The sequence below is a fragment of the Podarcis melisellensis genome (genome assembly GCF_964234715.1).
Source record: "Podarcis melisellensis genome assembly, chromosome: 5".
Classification (NCBI taxonomy): domain Eukaryota; kingdom Metazoa; phylum Chordata; class Lepidosauria; order Squamata; family Lacertidae; genus Podarcis; species Podarcis melisellensis.
This window is the reverse complement of record NC_138537.1, coordinates 54,488,131-54,512,835: the sequence shown is the minus strand read 5'-3', so window position 1 is coordinate 54,512,835 and position 24,705 is coordinate 54,488,131. Positions and strand designations below refer to the sequence as shown.

Sequence of the window (24,705 nt, the reverse complement as noted above, 5' to 3'; positions counted from 1 at the left end):
CAACAAAGGTTCGTATAGTTAAAGCTATGGTTTTCCCAGTAGTGATGTATGGAAGTGAGAGCTGGACCATAAAGAAGGCTGATCGCCAAAGAATTGATGCTTTTGAATTATGGTGCTGGAGGAGACTCTTGAGAGTCCCATGGACTGCAAGAAGATCAAACCTCTCCATACTGAAGGAAATCAACCCTGAGTGCTCACTGGAAGGACAGATTGTGAAGCTGAGGCTCCAGTACTTTGGCCACCTCATGAGAAGAGAAGACTCCCTGGAGAAGACCCTGATGTTGGGAAAGATGGAGGGCACAAGGAGAAGGGGACGGCAGAGGACGAGATGGTTGGATAGTGTTTTCGAGGTTACCAGCATGAGTTTGACCAAACTGCGGGAGGCAGTGGAGGACAGAGGTGCCTGGCGTTCTCTGGTCCATGGGGTCACGAAGAGTCGGACACGACTAAACGACTAAACAACAACAACATGAATGAATGAAAGGTGAATTGTTGGGGAATGAGAAGACAAATAAAAGAAGGGAATATAAATCCAATATGTACTCTTGTCCTTCAAGCCTATAGTCCCCTGGGGCAGTAAGGCCCTCTGGTAGTAAGGGAGTAAGGCTAGACTGGTGACTGGGAGCGGCCGCCGACACCACATAACACCGGTCTTGAAAGACCTACATTGGCTCTCGGTACGTTTCCGAGCACAATTCAAAGTGTTGGTGTTGACCTTTAAAGCCCTAAACGGCCTCGGTCCAGTATATTTGAAGGAGTGTCTCCACCCCCATCGTTCTACCCGGACACTGAGGTCCAGCACCGAGGGCCTTCTGGTGGTTTCCTCACTGCGAGAAGCCAAGTTACAGGGAACCAGGCAGAGAGTCTTCTTGGTAGTGGCGCCCACCCTGTGGAACACCCTCCCATCAGATGTCAAGGAAATAAACAACTATCTGATGTTTAGAAGACATCTGAAGGCAGCCCTGTTTAGGGAAGTTTCATGTATTTTTAATCTTTTTTTTGGAAACTGCCCAGAGTGGCTGGGGAAACCCAGCCAGATGGGCGAGGTATAAATAATAATAAAGAAATAAAAATAATATTAAAAATAATGATGATGATGGCATTGGATCTCCCTCTCCAAGGGTGGAAAGACGCGTTGGAGAGAGAGATCAGGTGATGAATCCCTCTACTTCACTGCCACAGAAGTGTCCCCAGTACTTGCCCAAATGAAATCAAAAGGGCCGAAAAAGTGGCAGACCAGAGTGCAGAAGCTTCTTTACTCAAGCAACATTTACCCACACTAGGGAAAATTCAGCTCCTTCCCAATCATAAGAATCCAGTGCCATCCCAGTCACCTCCCAAACCAGCCCTGGTGTCCTTATCAACATGCCGTTTCATATTTTTTTACCATACACATTTAGCGTTATCACATTTACCATTTACCAGTTCCACACCCACCCAGTCTGGATTAATTAGGAAAATAATATGGGACTGCATTTTGACGAGGACTGTGCCATGTAGATGCTGTGCAAAACATGCATGCGTGAGCACAGCTCCACAATAAACCGTCGTGTGAACAGACCCAGTAAATGCAACAGGTTTGAAGTCCTGTTTCTGGACTTCCCAAAATGATGGGCTACGAGGATATTCAGTCTTATTAGCCAGGACTCTTTTTATATATTCTTATGCAATTTTTCAAGAAGCATAAGGATCCCTTCATGAAAGCAGCAGATTGAATATATTTGTTGATTAATAGGTGACTTTAAAAATCACATTTTACCTTGTGGTGTAGTATAGTAATAAGCAGTAAATGATGGTCCTGCGTTAAAGGAATTTCTGTACAACACAACAGTCATTGTGTCAGAAGTGGATATAAATACATGGCGGGTAGCCAAGCAAATTCTTCCAAGTTGTCTTGATGAGCCCAGGCCACCATCATAGACGGCAATATAGTCTGTGCGGCAGTTCATACTGTAGATGCAAATTTAGATATTTATTATTCATATTAATGGAGCCACGTAAAAACTCTATTTTTATTCCTCGCAACTAGCAATTCCTCAAGACATGGCATGCTAGATTATGCTGAGAGACTGGCAAAAAATTGATTACCAAATATTGGAAATACACTCAATTATCCTCCATAAATCTGAGTATTTGAAAAAATATGGGGTCAGCCTCACATTTACAGTCAGATTTTAGTAATGTTTTCTAAGTTATATGGATGTAGACAGGCATTGGGAGAAAGCTTTAAGTTACTAAGCTGTAATGAATACTATCTAATTAGATTCAAGTTGTTGAGTACATGTAATGCAATGTATATAATATGTCACAGAATAAGTATTATAAAAACAAAAATACTAAGTAATACATATTCTTCACAGTAATTAAAAGCCATGGATGTGTGTGAGAGAGGCATTCCATTCTCCCCCTCTATTCTCCATTCAATATTCCCTTATTCATTGGGGCTCATTGTAGGCATTTGTGTGAACTATATCACGTATATACGTGTATGGGACTGGATTGAAAAACTCTGAATTGTATCTTGCCCATTGCCTTCTTATGTACAATCATACCTTAGAAGTGGAACAGCTTAGTTCCCGAATGTTTTGTCTCCCGTTAGTCGCAAACCCAGAAGTGACTATTCCAGTTTGTGAACTATTTTTGGAAGCCAAATGTCTGATGGGGCTTCCATGAATTCCAATCAGAAGCCAAGCTTTGGTTTTTGAACGTTTTGGAAGTCAAACAGACTTCTGGAATGGATTCCATTCGACTTCCAAGGTACGACCGTATCTGGTCCTGGGTGATTCTGGCTACCTCACTTGATTGTTCTAGACATCAGAAATTATCTTGGACTCAAACATTTTTAACCATATCCACAGGGGAAGCCATGTAAGGCTGTTGCAGCAAAAAACAATGAAGGTTCTGTGTAAAAGGTCTTGCCCAAAGGCCGTTAAAGACTAAAGAATATTAAATGCTGTTTGTCGTTAAATGTGTCGGTCTTTAAGATGGCACAAAACTCCATGTTGTTTCGGAGCATTTTACTGGTTGCAAAAACAGATTTAGAAATTAATCAGTCAAATGTACAGAAAGGACTACGATAATGCAAATACTTACTTCCAACCAACTGTTTTAAACTGTAAAACAACTCTATTGTAAAACATTGGAGCTTTAATTTCCCAGGCACACTGCACCAGCCTGCCATATCCAGGATAATCAGGGCCATAGATATAGCCATATGGTTCCGAGAGGATGCCACCACACTGAAAGGGCGCTGAAGAACAGAGACAGAACATTTTGTAGAGCCAGGCTCAGTTGTCATTATGCGCAAGGTATTGTAGAGATAATCTCCTCTATAGCAACATTAGCACTGCATTTTAGATCTTCCCTCAAACCCCAGGCATCTAGGACTAAAATTTCATCTAGGCACATTGGGAACACCCAATTTAGGGTGCTGGAAATATAGGATTTCTCAGAAGGCGATGATCATTTGTTCAGAGAACAAAGAAAGCAAGGAACAAAAATGTTAACTTTACATCCCAGTGCAAGATGACCATGTTTTCAGTTGTGTGTGTGTTTGCATATGCAATTTTTCAAAGGCTTAAAGCCTAATCTGTTTCTACTTTGTGTCAAAACAAATATTAATCTACCTTTGGGTCAGGCTGATTTGTGAAAGCAAATGGGGCACTGCCCCACCAACCTCATTCTGCTGTCAGCCGCACCCCCTGCCTGCCCACCATCCTATGTGCAAGTCCAGGAGGTGGTACTGCTGGTCAGTTTCCTCCTTCTTAGTCTCAGTGTTAGCTTTGTACAGCTGAGCAAGGAGGAGAATGGGGACAACTAGGAAGCTGTCTAGATGACTGTGCTCTGGCTCCAAATGCTGTTGGTCTTCCTGCTTTGCATTCTTTCAGCACCAAAGAGCATCAACCACGATTGTACTCAGATGGTCCTGAGATGCCCTTATTATAAGGGATGTAAGAAGGCACGGCGTTTTAATTCCATGCTGTATCTTCTGCCCGAAACTACATTATTCCCTTGGCTGTTCACTGTGGCAAAATTACATGAAGGTAGGTACTCACTAGTGGTTTCTGGAGGAAGAGTTGTTGCTAAAGAAAGATGAACATTGGTCAGCAAATTTAAATATCCACATTCTACTATGTTCATTTTAAAAAATGAACTACTTGTTACACAGAAGAGTTAAAATTATATCTTATACTTGAATTTTGCATGCAAATGTAGTGAAGAGATACAGAAGAATCGAAAAGTAATTTATTTATTTATAAGTCAAGGACTTTTAAGTGAAGAACCAAAGGTGTCCCATCGCTGGCCTAGAGAGATTAGGACTGCGGTGCCCTGTTTTGCATTGCTCCTGCTACAGCCTGAGGGGAGGGCTATTCTCAAATCACCCCTGCTGCCTCTGCCTTCCCTTGAAGAAGAGAAAGGCGGTGGACATAAGTCCAAATGCCTGTAAAGCCCTTCAGTTAACAGAGATTGCAGTGTTTTTACACCATAACAAGTATGTTTTCTATTTCAAGAGGGCCCTCTTCACTGGGTATTCATTATTCTTAACTGCATGAACACAGAGAGAAGGCAACAGATTTGCAACTGAATGTTGGATTATTCAGTTGAAGACTTGCTTCTCTCTAATTCATACCCTTTTTGGACAAAGTATAACAATAAAGATTTAGATTGGAAACTTACTATACACGGGTTCGGTTGTCAACTCTGGAGCTGTGAGAGAAGAATTTGATAAAAAAGGCAACCTTTATCAATATTTGTGGAGTAAAGTTCAGTTGAATAACAAACATTTTACCACCCCAGCATGTTTTCATAAATGGACAAGCAACAGAGACTTAACAGAGACTTTAACAACCTTAGAACACTGAACACTGAAGAGAAACATAGGAGGGCTCTTGACCAAGGTTAGCTGCTGTTCTGAAGAAAATTGTAAATATCCTTAAATGAAACAGAGGATGTGTAGCTCTAGGGATCTAGTGTCTTGGCTCTACACATACTAAAATAAACCAGGATATCATAATTTTTCAAGTTTTATCCTAATTTTGTTCCTGTTTACTCTCATCTTTTCATCAGAAGGTGATATCCAACATTAGTCATATTCAGAGTAGGTCCACTGAAATAGATTTGGTGGATAGAGTGACTGAAGAACTATGGATGGAGGCTCGCAACATTATACTGGAGGCAGCAACGAAAACCATCCCAATGAAAAGGAAATGCAAGAAAGCAAAGTGGCTGTCCAACGAGGCCTTACAAATAGCGGGAGGGAGATAGTGAAAGATACAGGAAATTGAATGCAGATTTCCAAAAAATAGCAAGAAGAGACAAGAAGGCCTTCTTAAACAAGCAATGCAAAGAAATAGAGGAAAACAACAGAATGGGAAGAACCAGAGATCTGTTCAAGAAAATGGAGATATGAAAGGAACATTTCATACAAAGATTACCATAATAAAGGACAAAAGTGGTAAGGACCTAACAGAAGCAGAAGACATCAAGAAGAGGTGGCAAGAATACACAGAGGAATTATACTAGAAAGATATGAATGGCTCATACACCCCTGTTAGTGTGGTTGCTGAACTTGAGCCAGATATCCTGGAGAGTGAAGTCAAAAGCGCCTTAGAAAGCACTGCTAGTAACAAGACCAGTGGAAGTGATAATATTCCAGCTGAACTATTTAAATTTTAAAAGATGATGCTGTTAAGGTGCTACACTCAGTATGCCAGCAAGTTTGGAAAACTCAGCAGTGGCCAGAGGATTGGAGAAGATCAGTCTACATCCCAATCCCAAAGAAGGGCAGTGCCAAAGAATGCTCCAACTACCGCACAATTGCACTCATTTCACACGCTAGCAAGGTTATGCTTAAAATTCTACAAGGCAGGCTAAAGCAGTATGTGGACTGAGTACTCCCAGAAGTTCAAGCTGGATTTAGAAGAGGCAGAGGAACCAGAGACCAAATTGCAAACATGCGCTGGATTATGGAGAAAGCTAGAGAGTTCCAGAAAGACATCTACTTCTGCTTCATTGACTATGCAAAAGCCTTTGACTGTGTCGACCACAGCAAACTATGGCAAGTTCTTAAAGAAATGGGAGTGCCTGATCACCTCATCTGTCTCCTGAGAAATCTCTATGTAGGACAAGAAGCTACAGTTAGAACTGGATATGGAAGAACTGATTGGTTCAAAATTGGGAAAGGAGTACGGCAAGTCTGTTTATTGTCTCCCTCTTATTTAACTTATATGCAGAATTCATCATGCGAAAGGCCATTATTATAAGGGATGTAAGAAGGCACGGCGTTTTAATTCCATGCTGTATCTTCTGCCCGGAACTACATTGTTCCCTTGGCTGTTCACTGTGGCAAAATTACATGCAAAAAGGTAGGTACTCACTAGTGGTTTCTGGAGGAAGAGTTGTTGCTAAAGAAAGATGAACATTGGTCAGCAAATTTAAATATCCACATTCTACTATGTTCATTTTAAAAAATGAACTACTTGTTACACAAAAGAGTTAAAATTATACCTTATACTTGAATTTTGCATGCAAATGTAGTGAAGAGATACAGAAGAACAGAAAAGTAATTTATTTATTTATAAGTCAAGGACTTTTAAGTGAAGAACCAAAGGTGTCCCATCGCTGGCCTAGAGAGATTAGGACTGAGGTACCCTGGTTTGCATTGCTCCTGCTACAGCCTGAAGGGAGGGCTATTCTCAAATCACCCCTGCTGCCTCTGCCTTCCCTTGAAGAAGAGAAAGGCGGTGGACATAAGTCCAAATGCCTGTAAAGCCCTTCAGTTAACAGAGATTGCAGTGTTTTTACACCATAACAAGTATGTTTTCTATTTCAAGAGGGCCCTCGTCACTGGGTATTCATTATTCTTAACTGCATGAACACAGAGAGAAGGCAACAGATTTGCAACTGAATGTTGGATTATTCAGTTGAAGACTTGCTTCTCTCTAATTCATACCCTTTTTGGACAAAGTATAACAATAAAGATTTAGATTGGAAACTTACTATACACGGGTTCGGTTGTCAACTCTGGAGCTGTGAGAGAAGAATTTGATAAAAAAGCAACCTTTATCAATATTTGTGGAGTAAAGTTCAGTTGAATAACAAACATTTTACCACCCCAGCATGTTTTCATAAATGGACAAGCAACAGAGACGTAAGTGTGTTTAGACTCTAATAACCTCTGAACACTGAAGAGAAACATAGGAGGGCTCTTGACCAAGGTTAGCTGCTGTTCTGAAGAAAATTGTAAATATCCTTATATGAAACAGAGGATATGTGGCCCTTGGGATCCAGTGTTTTGGCTCTACACATACTAAAATAAACCAGGATATCACAATTTTTCAAGTTTTTTCCTAATTTTGTTCTTGTTTACTCTCATCTTCTCATCAGAAGGTGATAGCCAACATTAGTCATATTCAGAGTAGTTCCACTGAAATAAATGAACCTACCCTGAAAATGATTAAACACGGTGCTTTTTTCTGGGGGGACGCAGGGGTACACATACCCCTAAACATTTTTTGAATCTAAGTTTGGCCTCATTGAGGGGCGATATTTCAATATGAGTAGGAAAATGAGAGTACCCCTAAATATTTTTTAAAGAAAAAAGTACTGATTCAACATTAGATTTCACCTCATGATGAAAGAATATTTACAACAACAACAAATCAAGAATAAATACATCTGTTTCCAACAAACTTTTATTCTTTCATTCACTTACTCATTTCCATTAAGGTTCACCCCCTTTAGTTTTTAAAATGCATGCCAAGAAAGTATGCTGTTTTTATTTATGCTCCCATTTACCACCCCAAGTTTGGACAGGTAAGTGATGTTCAGATAATGTATATTCAATGACTTTTTACCTAATACCAAATAAAGTCTGTGTTGATTTAAAATGGGAATGGTATATCTCAGTTCTGTACTCAGTTCGTTCCACAACTTAGGGAAATAGCAGAACAAAGCATTACAAAACAAATCAATATAGAGCTTTGCAAAGCTAAGTCTGAAAAAAAATACGTACTTTTTGAATTCTCTTTCTCTTCTTGATTCCAGCTCAAATTAATCTTCTCTCCCTTGCCCTTACTGATATTTTCTACAACAGATTATCTCTCCTTGTTTGGATTTCAGGATTCTTAATAACTTAATGTTAAATTTCCAATAGTTCCTTATTTGGTTTGTGTCTTTATTTTCTCTTCAATGCTAAAACCTCATTACCTCAACATTATCAAATGCTAGAGCATTTATGAGGTATCATTTAATTACATTTTGGTCAGAGTAGACCCACTGAAATTAATGAACATGACTAAGTTAGGACTCTTAATTTAAATGGATATACTCTCAGTAAAATTTAGTTGACTACTACCTATGACCATTACTCTGCCAAGCCTACTGTTATGCCCAGGGACCTTCATATTCCCTACATTAAAAAAAAAGGTGAGCAGATTTCATTACCTGTTGTTAATTCAGGAGCTGGTGAGGTTGCCAGATCTATAAATAAAAAACATCATTTTATAAAACAGTCAACATTCTAGCAATTGTTAATGCTATAATGTCCCGCAGATGTCAAGATTCAACCTAGATTTTAAAAATATTTGCTCTTTTAAAATCAAAACCACATTTATATTTTAAACTTGTATCGGAGCCATTGTAAAATGAGTGGTTGAAATAAGTATACATTTGCATGGTGTGGCAACCATCTTGATTCCAAATGGCATCCAATTGTATCCCAACTTGTCTCTTGATGTCCAGAGCAACCATTATAATATTGTAAGAAGTATCCAAATGGATAGTGAAACAAACAACTTCCCAAAATATACAGTGAAAATGTTGATTTTTTAATAAAAAATTATTTGTGAATTTAGCACTTTTGCTTTCCCTATGAAGAAAAAATGAACATTTGAAGGAAGACTGGAGGAAACAAAATGAATAACCATGGAAACAAATAGGGGTTTGGGCAGCTTTTACGAGTAGCATAGTTCTGGATCTGAGAAGACTAAAAAAGGCAAAATTTCACTGAAAAGGTTAAGCAGAAATAGTTTGTGGATGAGTCAGGCCTTCTCCAGATAATCAAAACAGTGACACTGAACATATGTGTGGAGGGTAAGACAGCAGATCAGCTCCCCATCCAACCTGCATATGTTTTTTAGTAGGGATAAAACCAGGCCTTGCACTGCCTGCAATTTGGCAGGCTTAATGCTCTCTGGAGAGGCATTGTTTTCTCTGTCATCCATTCCTGGGGAAAATGTTCAGCCATGTTTAAATTCCCCATCATAATCAATGGGGAGAAACAGGTCTAATTCAGACTTGGAACAAGAAGTCAAACTGGAAAGACAGAGTGGCTCTGAAGCAGAGTAGATTGTTTCCCATTACAAGTACAGATACAAGCCAATCTAGTGAACTGTTGCACAACCCTATTGTTTACTGCGTTCAAGCCCCTCTATTGTAATCCTGAAGCAAATGCCCACAATGTCAAATTCTAATCCGATCTACAAAATTCTATTCCTGCATACGAAAAGCAAAAATATTCAGCTGCATGGAAAGTAAATGTATGAGTTCCAGGGTTACCTGTTATATCGTAATAGCCAAAAAAGCCAGTGCCTGCACGATAGGACTCTCTGTGGAGTAAAACTTTCATGAGGCCTGAACGTGAAACGAATACTTGACTTGGGCCATCGCATATTTGCCCAAGTAGTGCTGAATGATCTACCATTCCATCATAGATTTGAATGTATTCACGAGTACAGTCCAAACTGTGGAGGAAAAAGTGTCATTAGTCATACTGTACAAGGCAAAGAAATTCCTGCATTCAAAAGTATCAGATGACGATGACAATGATTTTATTATTTATATGATTTTGATGATTTCATTTTCTCCTCACATTCTTAACTTTAAAAACTCTGTCTCCTCTCCCACCTGCGGTTTGTGACCCCTTGAGTTCAGTTAATTTTTTGTCATAACACATCAACAGCAAAATCCTATGCATGGCTAATTGGAAGCAAGTACTCTTGAGTTCCCTGAGACCTGCTCCCAGATAAGTAGGACATATAAAGGCCTTGTAGCACTAAATATTGTAGCATTTTGATTAATGTAACGTCTCATTGGTTGGTAAGAAATAGGCTCTGGAGGAAAGATTTTGGAATGCATCTCACAATGTCTCAATGGGAGCCAGACCTGGAGCCAGCACATCATTCCTCTCCTACTTTAAATATATGCAGCAGAACTCTAGCAGGAGTGCTGGCTCTGGACAGCTAGACTTCCTAGTGTGGCCATAATATTGATTTTCCCACAGAAGTCATGAGCACTGTTTTGTAGGGAATTTTGGAAACTTCATTTATTTATTTAGTATATAATATGCATGAGCCCACAGGACATGGTCACCTTAAAGACTTCCATTTCTCACCCTTTCCCAAGGCAATCAACATCTGGCACATTGCATTCAGCTCACTTTGGTTTTATTAAATTTGTGAATGAAGACTCAGAAGCTTCAACAGCCCAAGTGAGATATGCAGGCCATAGTTGACCCAGATTCCCTGGCACTTATGGAATTGCCAGCCATTTTTTACTAACTTTGCAAATAACAGAACAACTGGAATGGACTCTGAAACTGGAAAATGTTCTTTCTTTCTTTCTTTCTTTCTTTCTTTCTTTCTTTCTTTCTTTCTTTCTTTCTTTCTTGGCAGAGCACAGTGATAGAGTATATAAGGGATGAGACAATCTTTCACATATATGCTTTAAGGATATGCATGCTTTTATTCCTTTGTGATTTTAATAATAATAATAATAATAATAATAATAATAATAATAATAATAATAATAATTTTATTTATATCCCGCCCTCCCCAGCCAAAGCCGGGCTCAGGGCGGCTAACAAAAATAAAACAGTACAAAAGTACAGTACAAACAACACTCTAAAATCATTCATTATAAAATTGATTCAAATCAAGCCACTGGCAACCATTGTGCCAGAGCTCCATGAAGATTGCCGAGGGAGGGAGTCAGGCTGTGCCTTGGCCAAAGGCCTGGTGGAACAGCTCTGTCTTGCAGGCCCTGCGGAAAGATGTCAAGTCCCGCAGGGCCCTGGTCTCTAGTGACAGAGCGTTCCACCAGATCGGAGCCACAGCCGAAAAAGCCCTGGCTCTAGTTGAGGCCAGCCTAACTTCTCTGTAGCCTGGGACCTTCAAGATGTTTTTATTTGAAGACCTTAAGTTTCTCTGTGGGGCATACCAGGAGAGGCGGTCCCGTAGGTACGAGGGTCCTAGGCTGTATAGGGCTTTAAAGGTTAAAACCAGCACCTTAAACCTGATCCTGTACTCCACCGGGAGCCAGTGCAGCTGGTATAGCACCGGGTGAATGTGGTCTTGCAGCGAAGACCCCGTAAAGAGTCTCACTGCAGCATTCTGCACCCGCTGGAGTTTCTGGGTCAGTCTCAAGGGCAGCCCCACGTAGAGCGAGTTACAATAATCCAGTCTGGAGGTGACCGTCGCATGGATCACAGTGGCTAGGTCAGGGCGAGAGAGATAAGGAGCCAACTGCTTAGCTTGGCAGAGATGAAAAAATGCTGCCTTTGTTATAGCTGCAATCTGCGCCTCCATGGAAAGGGAGGTGTCGAAGATTACACCCAAACTCTTAACGGATGGTGCTGGCACTAATTGCACCTCCGCAAGAGATGGGAGTTGCCCCCCCCCATCCCATATCGTCCCGTCCCAGCCACAGGACCTCTGTCTTCAAAGGATTTAGCTTCAACCGGCTCCCACGTAACCATCCAGCCACAGCTTCCAAACATCTGGTCAGTGTGTCTGGGGCCGAGTCAGGATGGCCATCCATCAACAGATAGAGTTGGGTGACATCAGCATACTGATGGCAACCCAGCCCAAAACTCCGGACAAGCTGGGCGAGGGGGCGCATAAAGATGTTGAAAAGCATCGGGGAGAGTATCGCACCCTGAGGTACTCCACACACCAAGGAGTGGCGCGATGACAATTCCCCCCCAAGCGCCACCCTCTGTCCCCGACCAGAGAGAAACGAGCGCAGCCATTGAAGGACTGTGCCCTGAATCCCCACGTTGGAAAGGCGGTGGTCCAGGAGTTCGTGATCGACCATGTCGAAAGCTGCTGACAGATCTAGAAGAATCAGCAGCCCCGACCCGCCTCGATCCAGCTGTCTACGAAGATCATCTGTTAGGGCAACCAGAGCCGTCTCGGTCCCATGACCCGCGCGGAAGCCGGACTGGAATGGATCCAGAGCTGATGTTTCATCCAGAAACCTACCAAGCTGTTCGGCAACCACTCTCTCAATCACCTTACCCAGGAACGGAAGATTCGAAACCGGGCGGTAATTGGATAGATCTAATTTTTTTGTTTTTGTTTTTGAAAAACAAATTAAACTGGCACACCTGTAACCCACAACAGGGTGGTGGTGTCAGCTCCCTCACACCTTGCAGATGAACCCCATCCATCAACAAGCTGCTCAGGTGAAAAGCCCTTATACATGATTTACACAAGGTATTTTTTAAAAAAATGTCAAATCAATCAGTTTATGTATTATATCAATTCTGCATGATTTTGCTCTAGTTATTCAAAACAAGCAAACATATAAAGAAAAAGAAAAGATGAAAGAACCAGGAGAACATGAAAAGGGGTAAGTGTGGAAAAAGAGAAGCAGAAAGTGAAGAAAAAGATTAAGGAGGAAAGGAAGCATGACGAAATAATTTCCTCTTCAGTGGTACCTATTGCCAAAGTACAAGCGAGATGCTGACAGTACAAAACACTAGCTTTCAGCAACGGAGGACTTACTTGAAATAATCAAGGGTTAGCACTATAGGAATCTTATCATATGAAACAATTGTCCAGAGACACTCTACGACGTTTCCACCACCAGTGTAATATGTGGGATAAAATGACCCCGTTGGATCTGTGAAAGTCTTGCCACAACTGTAGCTACCTAACAAATACAAAAATAAACGCTGAGTATTGTGTCAAAGCATTGCTTCCCCCCAGCCCTCCAAAAGCAGATCCCAGTAACAACTTTCCAGCTTCACCAAGACCCAGAGGACAGAATCACAAGGACTGAATTCCATGCGGTCCTTCTGTTTTCTTCAGCCATCTTCAGCATCACATCTGTTGTGTGTAATGAAGCCAGGTGATCTTTGCACCATTAAGCAGAGAGCTGCCATTGGCAGAAGAATAAATACTAGATCCCAGTGAATCCAGCTTTTCTTTGCAGCACAGGCCTATAGATCGGTTCAGCTCATGGTAGGCATTCTTATAAGAACAAGAAGCCAGAATGCAAAGAATTCAAGGGTTTTTCTGAATGCTTTGGTATGGGTATTTTTTTTTTGGGGGGGGGGGAATCTGATGTGTTTGATTTAGTACCCTAATAAAATATGCTTTTTTGGGGGGAGGCAGTTTCTCCTTCTCCTTCTCCTCTTCTGGCCAAATATTTAACTTGGGTTAGAACGGTTCCCCCCCGCCAAAAAAAGATTTCAAGCTTATTATTATTTATTATTATTTCTTAAATTTGTATACCGCCCTTCATCCAAAGATCACAGGGCAATTCACAAGATATTGGGTCAGGCTGAGTTGGACCCAGATCAGATTGGGTTGCTCCAGTGTGCCAGATAGGGCCCTAGATTGCATTGAGGGGCATGCACAGCCCCAGCAATTAGGCTCCTCCAACAGCATCTGAAGGGGTTTGCAGGCTAGCCACTAGCAAATTTCTGCATGAGAAAGCGATGCTATATTGTCAGCATGCCGGGAACTGGAATTCAACATTATATTATGTAGCAGAAGAGATGCTGCTTACCTTTAGCTACTGTTGTGGCAGATTTCACTCCTATTTAAAAGAAAAGGGAGAGAGGAAAGAGAATCAAGAAAACATTGCAAGAATACAATTTCAAAATTGTTCATCGAATTGATGTGGTTTAATATGTAGCAGGAAATGTTCTTCATCAAGAAGAAAAAAATGACTTCATTGAATGCCATGCTCGCAACGACAAAAAATATGCCACTTTTGCTAGCAAGAAGAAGAACAAGGACACTCCTCTAGCAAATCCAATTTCTGCAACCATTATAGTGGAATACAGTTACAAATCTTAGGGGTCTCATATGTAGGGCTTCAATCTTAAATGCAATCAAGTTGTGTTCTTACAAACTCCAAATGAAATAAGAGCACTGTATACTAAAAGTTCCATTTCATGTGAGCTCAAAGCAGTAGCTGTACAAGTTGGAAGTTGTACATTGGAGGCCAATCTGCAACACTAGCTCACTTCTGGAGGCAGGGCAAGAGTGACATACATGAGGGAGAACCTGCTCTTTCTAGTATACCCCTGGATTGTAATTCCAGGATTAGGCCACAGCACGGCACTGTTGCGGCTGGCAGTAGTAAAGAAGAACCATTGCCAACTTGCATCCCTTCCCCTCCTTCCTTGATTGCTGGTTGACATTGCTATAGACAGAGGTTAGCCACTAGTTGACAGGGCTGGGCAATGGTGTAGCAAGCCACTTGGGTGCCCGGGGTTGGTGCATGCACTGCCCAGAGGGGCAGAGCAAGCCGCCCATGGGGTGGGGCAAATAAGCTGAGCTCCAGGCCATGCTGATTTTCCAGGCCATCCACAGCCAAGCAGGAGGTGGTGGCGGGGCACTCTGCAGGCTGTGCGACACCCGGGAAACCCTTTGGGTAAGCCTGCCACCCAGTGTGGACCACCCTCCCTGCCCCCCCCAGATATGCTACTGGGGCTGGGAAAGGATTTCTCTCACAGCCAGAGCAAATTTTTATGTTACTGTATAAATTGCAAACGGGGGGGGGGGGGAATCAAAGAATGGAGTTTGAACAATTACTTTTTAGACTCTTGAAATGGGACGTTATTCAACAAAACTCAGTTCTGTTTTAAGAGCAGCATTTCACAATGTTTGACTAGTATTAAGGAAATGAATGTTAGCACTTAAATTCAAACAACATGAATCATTCTTCTGATCATCTTTATAACCTTACTGGCTTCTGGAAATCTGATAGCATTTAATTTACGATTACTGCCACTTAACCACACACAGAGTAGCTCCTTTTCATAATCCTTTTGTTCTGAAGTGGTGCTGGTATAATCTCAAAATGCTTCCATAGAACCCCAGCAAAACCTCTGTAGAAGGCGTAATTTGCAGAAGAAAGTAATTGCACCACAGCAAATCTTTTGCACCTGCCGTTGGGAGTATCTTTCATAGAGGTCAAAGAGGAACACATGGGACACAGGCTTTGGATAAACATGGGTCTCGACTATGTGCAAACATGACTATGACTGTTGCTCAGCATCCCAGTGGCATAGCAATGCAATCATCATCTCAGGTAGACTGATCCACACCTACACCCCTGGCACCCCTTAAGGGGGCCCTCCTCATGTAAGGCAATGAGAACCCTAGCTCCATTCCTTCTCAGCTAAGCTACAGCTTGGTGCCAGAGCATCTGCTTTCCACGCAAAAGTTCCCAGGTTCATTTCCCAGCATCTCCAGATAGGACAAGGAGAGACTTGTCCTACAAGCTAAAGAACACCAAAATAGAAATATTTAATAAGTGAATTTACTAAAGCTACTACTGCTGAGCTTTAAAAAGGTTAAGGTTAATAGTGGAGTTTATTGTTTTATATAAATACATTTAAAGGTTATTAAAGAAGGCTAAGCTTCTTCTGTATGGCTGTGGGAAAGTATAATGAAAAATAATGATTAGCAATGAAAGGCTATTTCTGCAATAGTTGGGAGATGTGTAAATAATATCCAGGGGGAAGAACAATGAGTGTATTGAGCCTTGCTATGAAACTAATTTTTACAATGTTTATAGCCTGGCAGCATGTAATTCCTCTCTCTCCCTACCCACTGGTGGAGTGCTTTGAAATATTGGCTAAGAATCTGCATGTATGGCTTTGGAAGAGGGCTATTCCTTCATTTGGTAAATGAGGAGTACATCGGCTCCTGGTCAAAAACCATGGCATGTAAGGCCTCTTTGATAGGTCTTTCAACCTTTTTCTTACCCACCTGGGGTATGATACTGCCCTCAAAACTGTGAATATCACCTTTAGTGATTTGCGATCTTGCTCACATGTGCCCCGTGGTCCATCTGTGTCAGGATTCCAATACCTACAGGGTATTTTGTTATCTCCCTAGCTTAAGAATTTGACTGTATCTAACTATCGCCATCTGTTTTCTAAAGTCAGATTAAATGTTTTCCCATCTGAAGTGCTGAGGGGAATATTGACTGGTGTCCCATACCGAGATAGGCTGTGCCCATGTTCCCAGGATGTTGAATATATGGAACATATTTTAATAAACTGTGGTTTGTATAAACAGGTTCGACAGCATCTAATCAATCCAATACTATCGGAACAACCTAGAAATACTGACCCATTTCATGTCAAGGTTCTCCTTGAGGATAAGTTTGATACTGTTACACTTCTTAAAGGCAATAAAAATAAGAAATCAGTATGTACCAGCTAAAGCTCCTCTGTTGGCCAGCAAGGCTGATCTTACACCTTAATAACTGTTAATATGTACTATTGTTGTACTGTGTATTTTGGGTCTAAGGACCACGATAAAGTGGTCTCTCTCTCTCTCTCTCTCTCTCTCTCTCTCTCTCTCTCTCTCGTTTGTGAATATAGATATTATAGATATTAAATTAAGAGATGTCCCATATGTGTTTTTTTCACCCAGACATTACCAGAACTGAAGATCTATATCTGATGTCTGGGATTGGGTGTTCAAAACTGGGGAATGAGTGCAGAAGAAGGAATTGGACCTCAACTGTTGTGCTTTAACTGACCCACAGCTCATGCTTTCAGTGCTCTATTTGTGCACCTAGGTCTGTGGAATTACAGTGAGCAGGACTGAAGTGGACTGGTTCCTCCACCTCGATTTTTCTTACATCCATGCTGATGATCACAGCCTGTTGCCTTTTCCCTCTTCCCCAACACACACACAAAAATACTTCACCTTGAGGACAGGGAGTAGGTAGGAGAGGGCAGAGTGCTCTTGAAAAGGCTAAGACCCAATAGATTTCTGCTTCAGGAGGAAATGATGTTCTGAGCATCTCTTCCCACTGTGAATGGTGGTGGGCTGATCTTCAAGCCTCCATCATTGAACCCTTTGGAGAAGGTTTCACCAACCTGGTGCTCTTTGGATGTTTTTGGAAGCCTACTCCCATCAGCCCCACTCATGTTGTTTGGGATGGGAGTTATAGGCTAATGACATCTGGAAGGCACCAGGTTGAAGAAGACTGCTCTTGAGAATTATGGCTGAATGCTCAGAGAAACCTCTCAAGGGTTTTCAGGAATTCAAAAGTAATGCTTATGGAATACAACCAAATGGAGTGGTGGAGAGTCACTTGAAGCCTTCTCAGCCATAAATAGCTGTATGGAATGGATATTCTCCATAATAGGAAACATTTGGGCAAATTGGGGAAAAAATTCTTTGCATTCACATAGATATTTGCTTCCATGCAAATTCAGTTATGACAACCTCTATAACTACAGAAGTCAGAAACTAGATGAAGCTGCTAGTCCAGTATCCTGTTCTGCCTGTGGGAAGCCTGCAAGCAGGACCTGAATGTAACAGCAACACTCAGTAACTAGAGTTATTTAAGGCAGAGTCAAGTAAAATACAATTCAAGCAAAAATGTTACACAGCATAGTGCCTTGGACACTTAATATTAAAAAATGATGCATTTCCAATTAGTTAATTAATAAAATATGTAAGTTGTGGTTGGTTCATTTTAAAAAATGGAAGTTTTTCAAATTGAATGCAACCCATGCTGGGGGTGATGACATAGGTAATGCACAAGAAAACACAGGAAAGAGTGATGTGTAGGAAAGGAAAAGCATTTCCAAGTCATTGAATTCCTCCTCTCTAAACCAGTTTGAGTACACAATCACACACCGCAGACGTCATGGTCACGCAACAACCTACGCTGTTTCTGGCAGGAAGAGAGAGGAAATTTCTGGCACTGACAAACCCTTGCCAACCTTCTCTTCCCATGCCCAGCCACACCTTCCCTCCTGGCTTCCGAACTTTCCCCCTTTGTGTAGGTGGCAGGATCTGGCACACAGTGGTTCTTGTTTGAGACTGATGCCCAGGAGAGCCTACAAAACAATAGTCACAACTCGCATCAAAATATATTTCAGCACAGCTAGTCACTATACAAAACATTATTGAGCCAGGGAATTTATAGTCCAAACCAGCTGGAGTGGAACAACTACTTAAAAATGAGTTTTAAATAAGTGAGACCTACAACAAAAATCTTGTGCAGTGGCCTCAGTTCAAGATTCCCTACTCTAATTCAGCTCCCCCTACCTAGGAATGGGCAAATCTGTGCATCTTGGTTTCTCCCCATTCCTCATGTTTCCAATCCTTTCAGTTTTTCACATTTTCAATCCAGTTTGTAATTTTTAAAGTCCTCATAAAATTTATCGGCATTTTGGTGCAAATTTCTCCTAATATACATATGCACATTTGCCCCTTTGTACACATTTTTTGCAAAGCTGTTTTCCCTAATATAATGCATTTCATCTATTATTTTCACTTACATTTTTTCACTTACTTAGGCACCCTTTATCCTAGTCTATGCATTTGTGTAAGCATTACTTATCCACAGAATAAGATCTCAAAGGATGGCTGTGTTTTAGTTTGTGTATTGTTTCAGAAAGTGCATGGTAGGTAGGTTCACCTTTAAATGTGAACTGAATCAAATTGCTCCCCTCTATCCCTTGGTTTTCTGTACCTGCCCCCAACAGTCAATATTTATTGGCCCCTGAGGACACCGTCCCTTGTGTGGAATGCTTGGTCCACTTTTCTTCTGTAAATTCCATGTAAATCTTGGGTTTCCCTTAAACCTATTGATAGCCTCCATTTTCATTTTTGGAGTGCCATTTTGGCTCTGTAAGATATGAGGCTTTCCCCCTTAGGATTGGGAATAGTGTATGTGATTAATGATCAGTTCTATTGATTGTGGGAGGGGCTTACTTTCCACAATCCTTCTAAACTGGTTTTAGAAGTGAATCTTCCATCCTATTGCCCATGATTAGGGAGACCCTGAATCTGTGCATGCAGGAAACCTGTGGCAACATCTGCTGGGACCAGGAGTGCCAACTTGGCCCCAGGACCATGGGTGCCATGTAGCGTGCATGGCCTTGGCACCAAATTTTGTGGGTGCCCAGCCCCTTCATGGCGAATTTTGTGAGTGCTCAGGCATCCAGGCCCCAGGGAGTTGGCGCCTATGGCTGCGACCTTCTGAGGGCAATTGGGGGGAGGGGAGATCCCATAGCACATCAAAAACATGAACTTCAACTGGGCACATGCTGAAGAAGCTGCTACGCTCTAAAATACATCTAATCCATTTTACATTGAGGTAAAAACTGCCTTTCAAGCTTGAGTGTTCTATAGGTAGTATAAGTAGGAGCACAAATTTGATGCTCAGAGGTTCTGGACTCCAGGTGGTGTTTACCTAGAGCCAAGGGTGCCAGTGTCTAGGGCCAAAGCACTTTAGCTTTCTCCCCCATCTTATTTTAGAGAAGGACGGGCCAACTTCTCTGGACAATTGAGGGGACGCAAGTGACATCATAAAGTCTCACAACATCAGAATGCCATGCAGTGCCACACGCGTGACATCAGAACGTTGCACGATATCATGTGCATGATGTTGGGATGTCATGACAGGACCCTTAAATAGTCTGGAGAAGCTGGCACCTCTGCCCAGAGCAGATCCTTTAAAATTAATGGACCTAACGTAGTCATGTTCATTAATTTCAGTGTGTTTACTATATGTAAAACTTAGTTGAATACCACCCCATATGTTTGGGAAGATTCCTAACAAAAAAAATATGTTGATTTAGCTTCTTAATGACCTTTTTGAAAACTGTTTTTCTTTCAAGCCTCCAGTGGAGAGGATTAGAAAAAAATTCCCTAGACAATCTACCTAGTCTACATCTCAAAACTATTCTCTGAAATCTAACTTCCCTGAATTGAATGTCAAATGTAATCAAAGTAATAAATCATTCAACAATTTCCCCCAAACAAAGGCAAGGTTGTGAAATGAATAGAGTAATGGTTTTTAATTTATTTTCTAACGAACACTAACATACCGATCCAGCCAAAGTTCACCCCACTGAAACTAGTAGAATAAATTGGTTTTGACAAACGTATCCCACAAGATTTGCAATCTGTTCCTGTTTCCTGAGAAACAAGTCAGTGGCACTTACTTCCCTGAAAGTGTGCATAAGCGTGGCTAACTCTAGATGGATGCACAGACCATAATCTGAAGACCAAGTTCGCAACAAAGCAAATGACAGTCAATTTTCTACAGCAAAGTTGATACCTATGACTATGCTCTAAAAGGTTCAAGCAGTTCAGATATGAAAACAGTCAACATTCGTTTCTTCATAGGAATATATGAAGCTGCCTTATACGGAGTTAAATTCATTGGTCCATCTACATCAGTACTGTCTACACTGATTGGCAGCAAGTCTCCAGTGTTTCAGTCAAGAGACTTTCCCAATCCTACATGGCGACACCAGGGTTGGAACTTGGAGCCTTCCCTACCACTGAGCTACAGACTTTGTCCTTTATTTCTCAATTCTGATTTAAGCATTTATTTATTGAAATTGCTGTTCAACTTTATATATGCAAGACAGAAAAGAAGGTGAAGCAAAGATCTCTTTCTCACACACACACACATACACACACACAGCACATTACCTGATGCTGAGAGCAGCACCCAAAGGAAGATCACAGTTTGATCCATCTTGGGCTAAGATTCCAGGAGAATTAGGAGTAGTAACCTTCAGGATGAAGACACCTGAACATATATAGTGTGGTGGGTCTGAAATTTGATCTGCCCTTTTTCGTCAGCTCCTAGGAAAAGGAAGTTCTCTAAAAGGACTTTTGCGATGCCAAACAATGTTTGTTAAACTATGCCAACAATACGAGTGCATATCAATGCCACTTCCCTTATCTTTCATTTTTTATACTTGTTGTGTAAACAGTCTTCAATATGAAGCCCAGCACTTGTCATTCTCCTTCTTCCTTTTTAAAAAGGGGGGGGGCTATTTTCCAGAAGGAAATGAGTGTGAATTAGATACCATCGAGTGCACCTACTTGTCACTTCATTTGGGAGAATGCCAGCAGGCAAGATTCTCTTAAGGAGAGTGTTGCACAAGAAATATTTGTGCCCATATGCGGCCAGGATCTAGAGAAAGACACAGCTACTTCTGGGTGCTGAACTTGAGCTTTGGGCTTCTGTTTCTTGGAGTCATTCATATCAGTTATTAGCTGTGAGAGAATGTGGCTGCTTTCAAAATGATGTTAATTGCTTTTAGAAGTTCTGGGTTGTTTTTTAATAATTCTATTTTTAGTTGTTCTGCTACTTGGTTGTTTGCTGCCCTGAGCTCCTTTGGGAGGAAGAGTGAGATACAAATCTAATAAATGAATAAAATAACTTGAACCATTTGTTTTCTCATTACATATTTTTCAGATTTCTTCCTGCCACTGACTAGGGCAGTGGTTCCAACCTTCCCCCCCCCCCGGACCATTTTAAAACTACTGCAGTTCTTTTTCTCCCTATTGTAGCATGCGTACTGTGCTGTGCTAGATTCTGTATGAGTGTTAATTGCATTTTTATAGCTTCTTTTATTTATTATATATCACGCTCAATAGAATTCGCATGATAATTCAATACAATAAATAAAAAAGCAATTAAAACACTATTAAAATAAATATAAATGTTTAATGCAGTAGATATGCCACCTCCCATCTTCAACCACAAATCTGAAGACATGCCACAGATAACGTGGAAAAAGTTTGCAGAACACTGCTAGTCTGTGGACCAGGGCTTGGGAACCTTTGTAGCAGGGTAATTCAACAAGAAGATGTTTCTCCTTATGCCTGCCTCCTTTTTAAAGCCAGAACATTCACGGGGACTTTATATATATATATATAGTTTTTTGTAAATTTGTTTGTGCCACATTAATTATTTTCAAGGCCATGCCTTTGAATTTTTGCACATATTCTCTGGGTATTTGATCAAGCAAGTAGAAAGTCAAGACTGGTGAATGCTGAAAAATAATCAAAATGAACGAACAGGTAAGGTGTGAAGATAATGTATCTGGAGCCAAGTACTGAGCACTACAAAGACAATAGTACATATTTAAACAGGCATTGTGAAAGATAAAGTAGCAGAGACAGCCAAGAATGGAAAATCGGATGGTGAGTAAAGAAAAATAGGGGTTGCAAGCAGGTCAAGGGCATTTTAAGGCTTTGCCAATTCAGGTGGCAAGAAGGAGATGGGAAACTACTCAAGCAAACCTCAAACCAAACTATCTGATATTTATTAACAACAATTTCTGCAAAGAAGCATGACATTTCTAAACATGGGAAGTTTACAAGAAAATTCCATTAATGAGTGTTTAGGGAGGGGGAGGGCCAGACAAAGAACAATTTAACAACTCTTTTATTCCTGATTCACACATGAATGGTAGTCTTGTGACAGTTTTAAAAGCAGCCTTCCGGGGGGGGGGAGCCTTAAAAGAGCTTGCTGGATCAGGCCAAAGGATTGTCTAATCCAGCACTGTGTTCTCACAAAAGCCAACCAGATGCCTTAAATTTCCACAAGCAGAATTTAAGTTGTTCTCTCTCTCTCTCTCTCTCACACACACACCTTGAATTCCCAGTGGAAATAGAACACAGCCAAGATGAGTGGTAGCTGCTGATAGCCTTGTCCTCCATAAATTGGTTTAATTCTCTTTTAAGGCCTTCCCATTTTGTTTGCCATTAATGCCTGTTGTGGGAGCAAATACAGGAAACAACCATTTTACATTTGCTCAACATGTGCGCAGCTGCGCACACACACACACACACACACACACACACACACACACACATCACTGCAACCTGGAAGTAGCCAGGAAGGGTGGCATGGTGGGAGCAGGGCAGATGCAGGACAAGGGCAGAACAGGACATAACAGGGCAGAGCAGGTTTGTGTATGTTCTGCCAATGTGTGCAGGGGTGAAGAATGGAGCCCCCATGCAAAATGAGCGCATATGTGAAATTAATACATTTTGGCTTCAATTTGCATCAAAGTACACTTGCTCACATTGCGTTGCATTTGCCATTTTACTGCTGATTCACCCAGTTTGGGAAAATCCTTTTGGGGCTCCTCACAATCCCCTTTTTTATTTTAACTACCCTGAACAAGTTGGTATTCATGGGTTATTCAGTTTGGTTTTCATCACTGTTGGTATGTTTTAAGGAGTTTGCTGTAAAAAGGAGGAGGCTGATATAGCAAGAGACTGCACATAAAATGAGCCACCCTTTAATCAGGCAAAATGGCTTCATGGTTAGATGAAGGCAATCTATTTGCAGAAGTAGGATTAGATACATTCCTGCTCAGTTAAGAACTACAGAGCCAAAATTGTGCCTTGCATTTATCCATGTAGTCACATGTTGTTTAGGTATTTGGTTTACTAGTACACACACAAATCTACTCATGGGATGCAGATGAACTTTTAAAAACCACTTTTTGTTTTTTTTTAGCATTGGTCATTATAAAATTCTACCATTTTTATACTACTTTTGCAGCAATCCATGCATGCATATTTTAACTGGAAATTCAACAGAAAGAAAGAAAACCTTTCCTTTGCTGTTTTTCTCTTATTGTGACCTTTTTTAATGTGTTGTCTTGAGCAGCTCTCCCATGACTTTTCTTAATTATGCTTTTAGCCCCTGATTGATATCTTGTTTACTCACTCACTCCAGGTTTCCTAATCTACTGGTTGATTTGGTAAAGTACCCCCTTGGTGGTCTTTATTCATCAAGTACTATTTTTTAATGATATTTCTCCAGGGAGAGCCCAAGTCATTTTGATCCTTATGGCTGAAATGTCCGATGGCATCCCCACACGGTTATAAGAAATAAACCAACCAAATTATTCCCTACCTACCGTAATAGTTTCATGCTGCCCCGTTTCACTCCCAGCTTTTAGTTCTTTCCTTATAAGCATCTTTCCCAAACCATATTTAGGACTTCCCTCTTCTGCCCTTGATCTCTCATACAAAAGCTTAAGCTAAAGTACATAATACTTCAATGGTTCATTATTCTCCCCCCCCCCACGTTCCCCCTTGTCAGTTCTTCACTGGTCATATTTTAAGCTGTGTAATCCTTTGAGGAAGAAGGATGTACAAGACTTTAGCTCAAAGCAAATCCTAAACTTGGAACCTGGTGGGTGTCAGGAATTCAGTCTGTTTACAAACAACAAACCTCTAGTCAAAGTAGAGAATGATTGGGAAACCAGTCAGATCACCAGGAAAGCAATTAGCAGCAATCAGCAAGCTTAGTTATGTGGTACTTCCTTCTCCTTCCATTTTGCGTCACCCCTTAACAGGAGCTAGGTCTGACATGTGGCAGGTATGTCTTCTGTTTCCCAAATGGTAAACATATAGTAAGCAGAACTATTTTTCTAACATTTCTTTATAAAGTACATGATCTTCGTAATCTAAAGTACAAGTCCACAGTTTACAAATATACTGTCAAACTTTTCAGAGGAATGGCCAGTTTCATGCCGGGGTTCTGTGAAAAGGACTATCCTGTGGGTTCTCTTGAGGTTTTACTGGACCAGAACCTTGGATCTGGTAGGAGTGACAAAAGTCTAATAGTGTGTTTCCCATGGAACGAATTGTTCGGCTGGATGAA

At 41.1% G+C, this 24,705-nt stretch overlaps 1 protein-coding gene across 2 annotated transcripts in view; it reads right to left on the bottom strand.

The window, feature by feature from the left end:
- SPADH (spermadhesin family member) overlaps positions 1 to 20,800 on the bottom strand; it is a 39,916-nt gene extending 19,116 nt beyond the window's left edge. The window contains exons 1-10 of one of the 2 annotated variants that reach the window (XM_081912668.1): positions 20,718 to 20,800; positions 13,795 to 13,824; positions 12,786 to 12,933; positions 9,559 to 9,743; positions 8,446 to 8,481; positions 7,000 to 7,029; positions 6,378 to 6,404; positions 4,056 to 4,082; positions 3,094 to 3,250; positions 1,760 to 1,950 (exon numbers count right to left, since the gene is read on the bottom strand). In XM_081912668.1, the coding sequence (XP_081768794.1) occupies positions 1,760 to 1,950; positions 3,094 to 3,250; positions 4,056 to 4,082; positions 6,378 to 6,404; positions 7,000 to 7,029; positions 8,446 to 8,481; positions 9,559 to 9,743; positions 12,786 to 12,933; positions 13,795 to 13,824; positions 20,718 to 20,763 (877 nt within the window). In that variant the 5' untranslated portion in view covers positions 20,764 to 20,800. The remainder of the gene's footprint in view (positions 1 to 1,759; positions 1,951 to 3,093; positions 3,251 to 4,055; positions 4,083 to 6,377; positions 6,405 to 6,999; positions 7,030 to 8,445; positions 8,482 to 9,558; positions 9,744 to 12,785; positions 12,934 to 13,794; positions 13,825 to 20,717) is intronic. The other variant, XM_081912669.1, reaches the window with a different exon arrangement.
- Between the last annotated feature and the right edge of the window lie 3,905 nt (positions 20,801 to 24,705).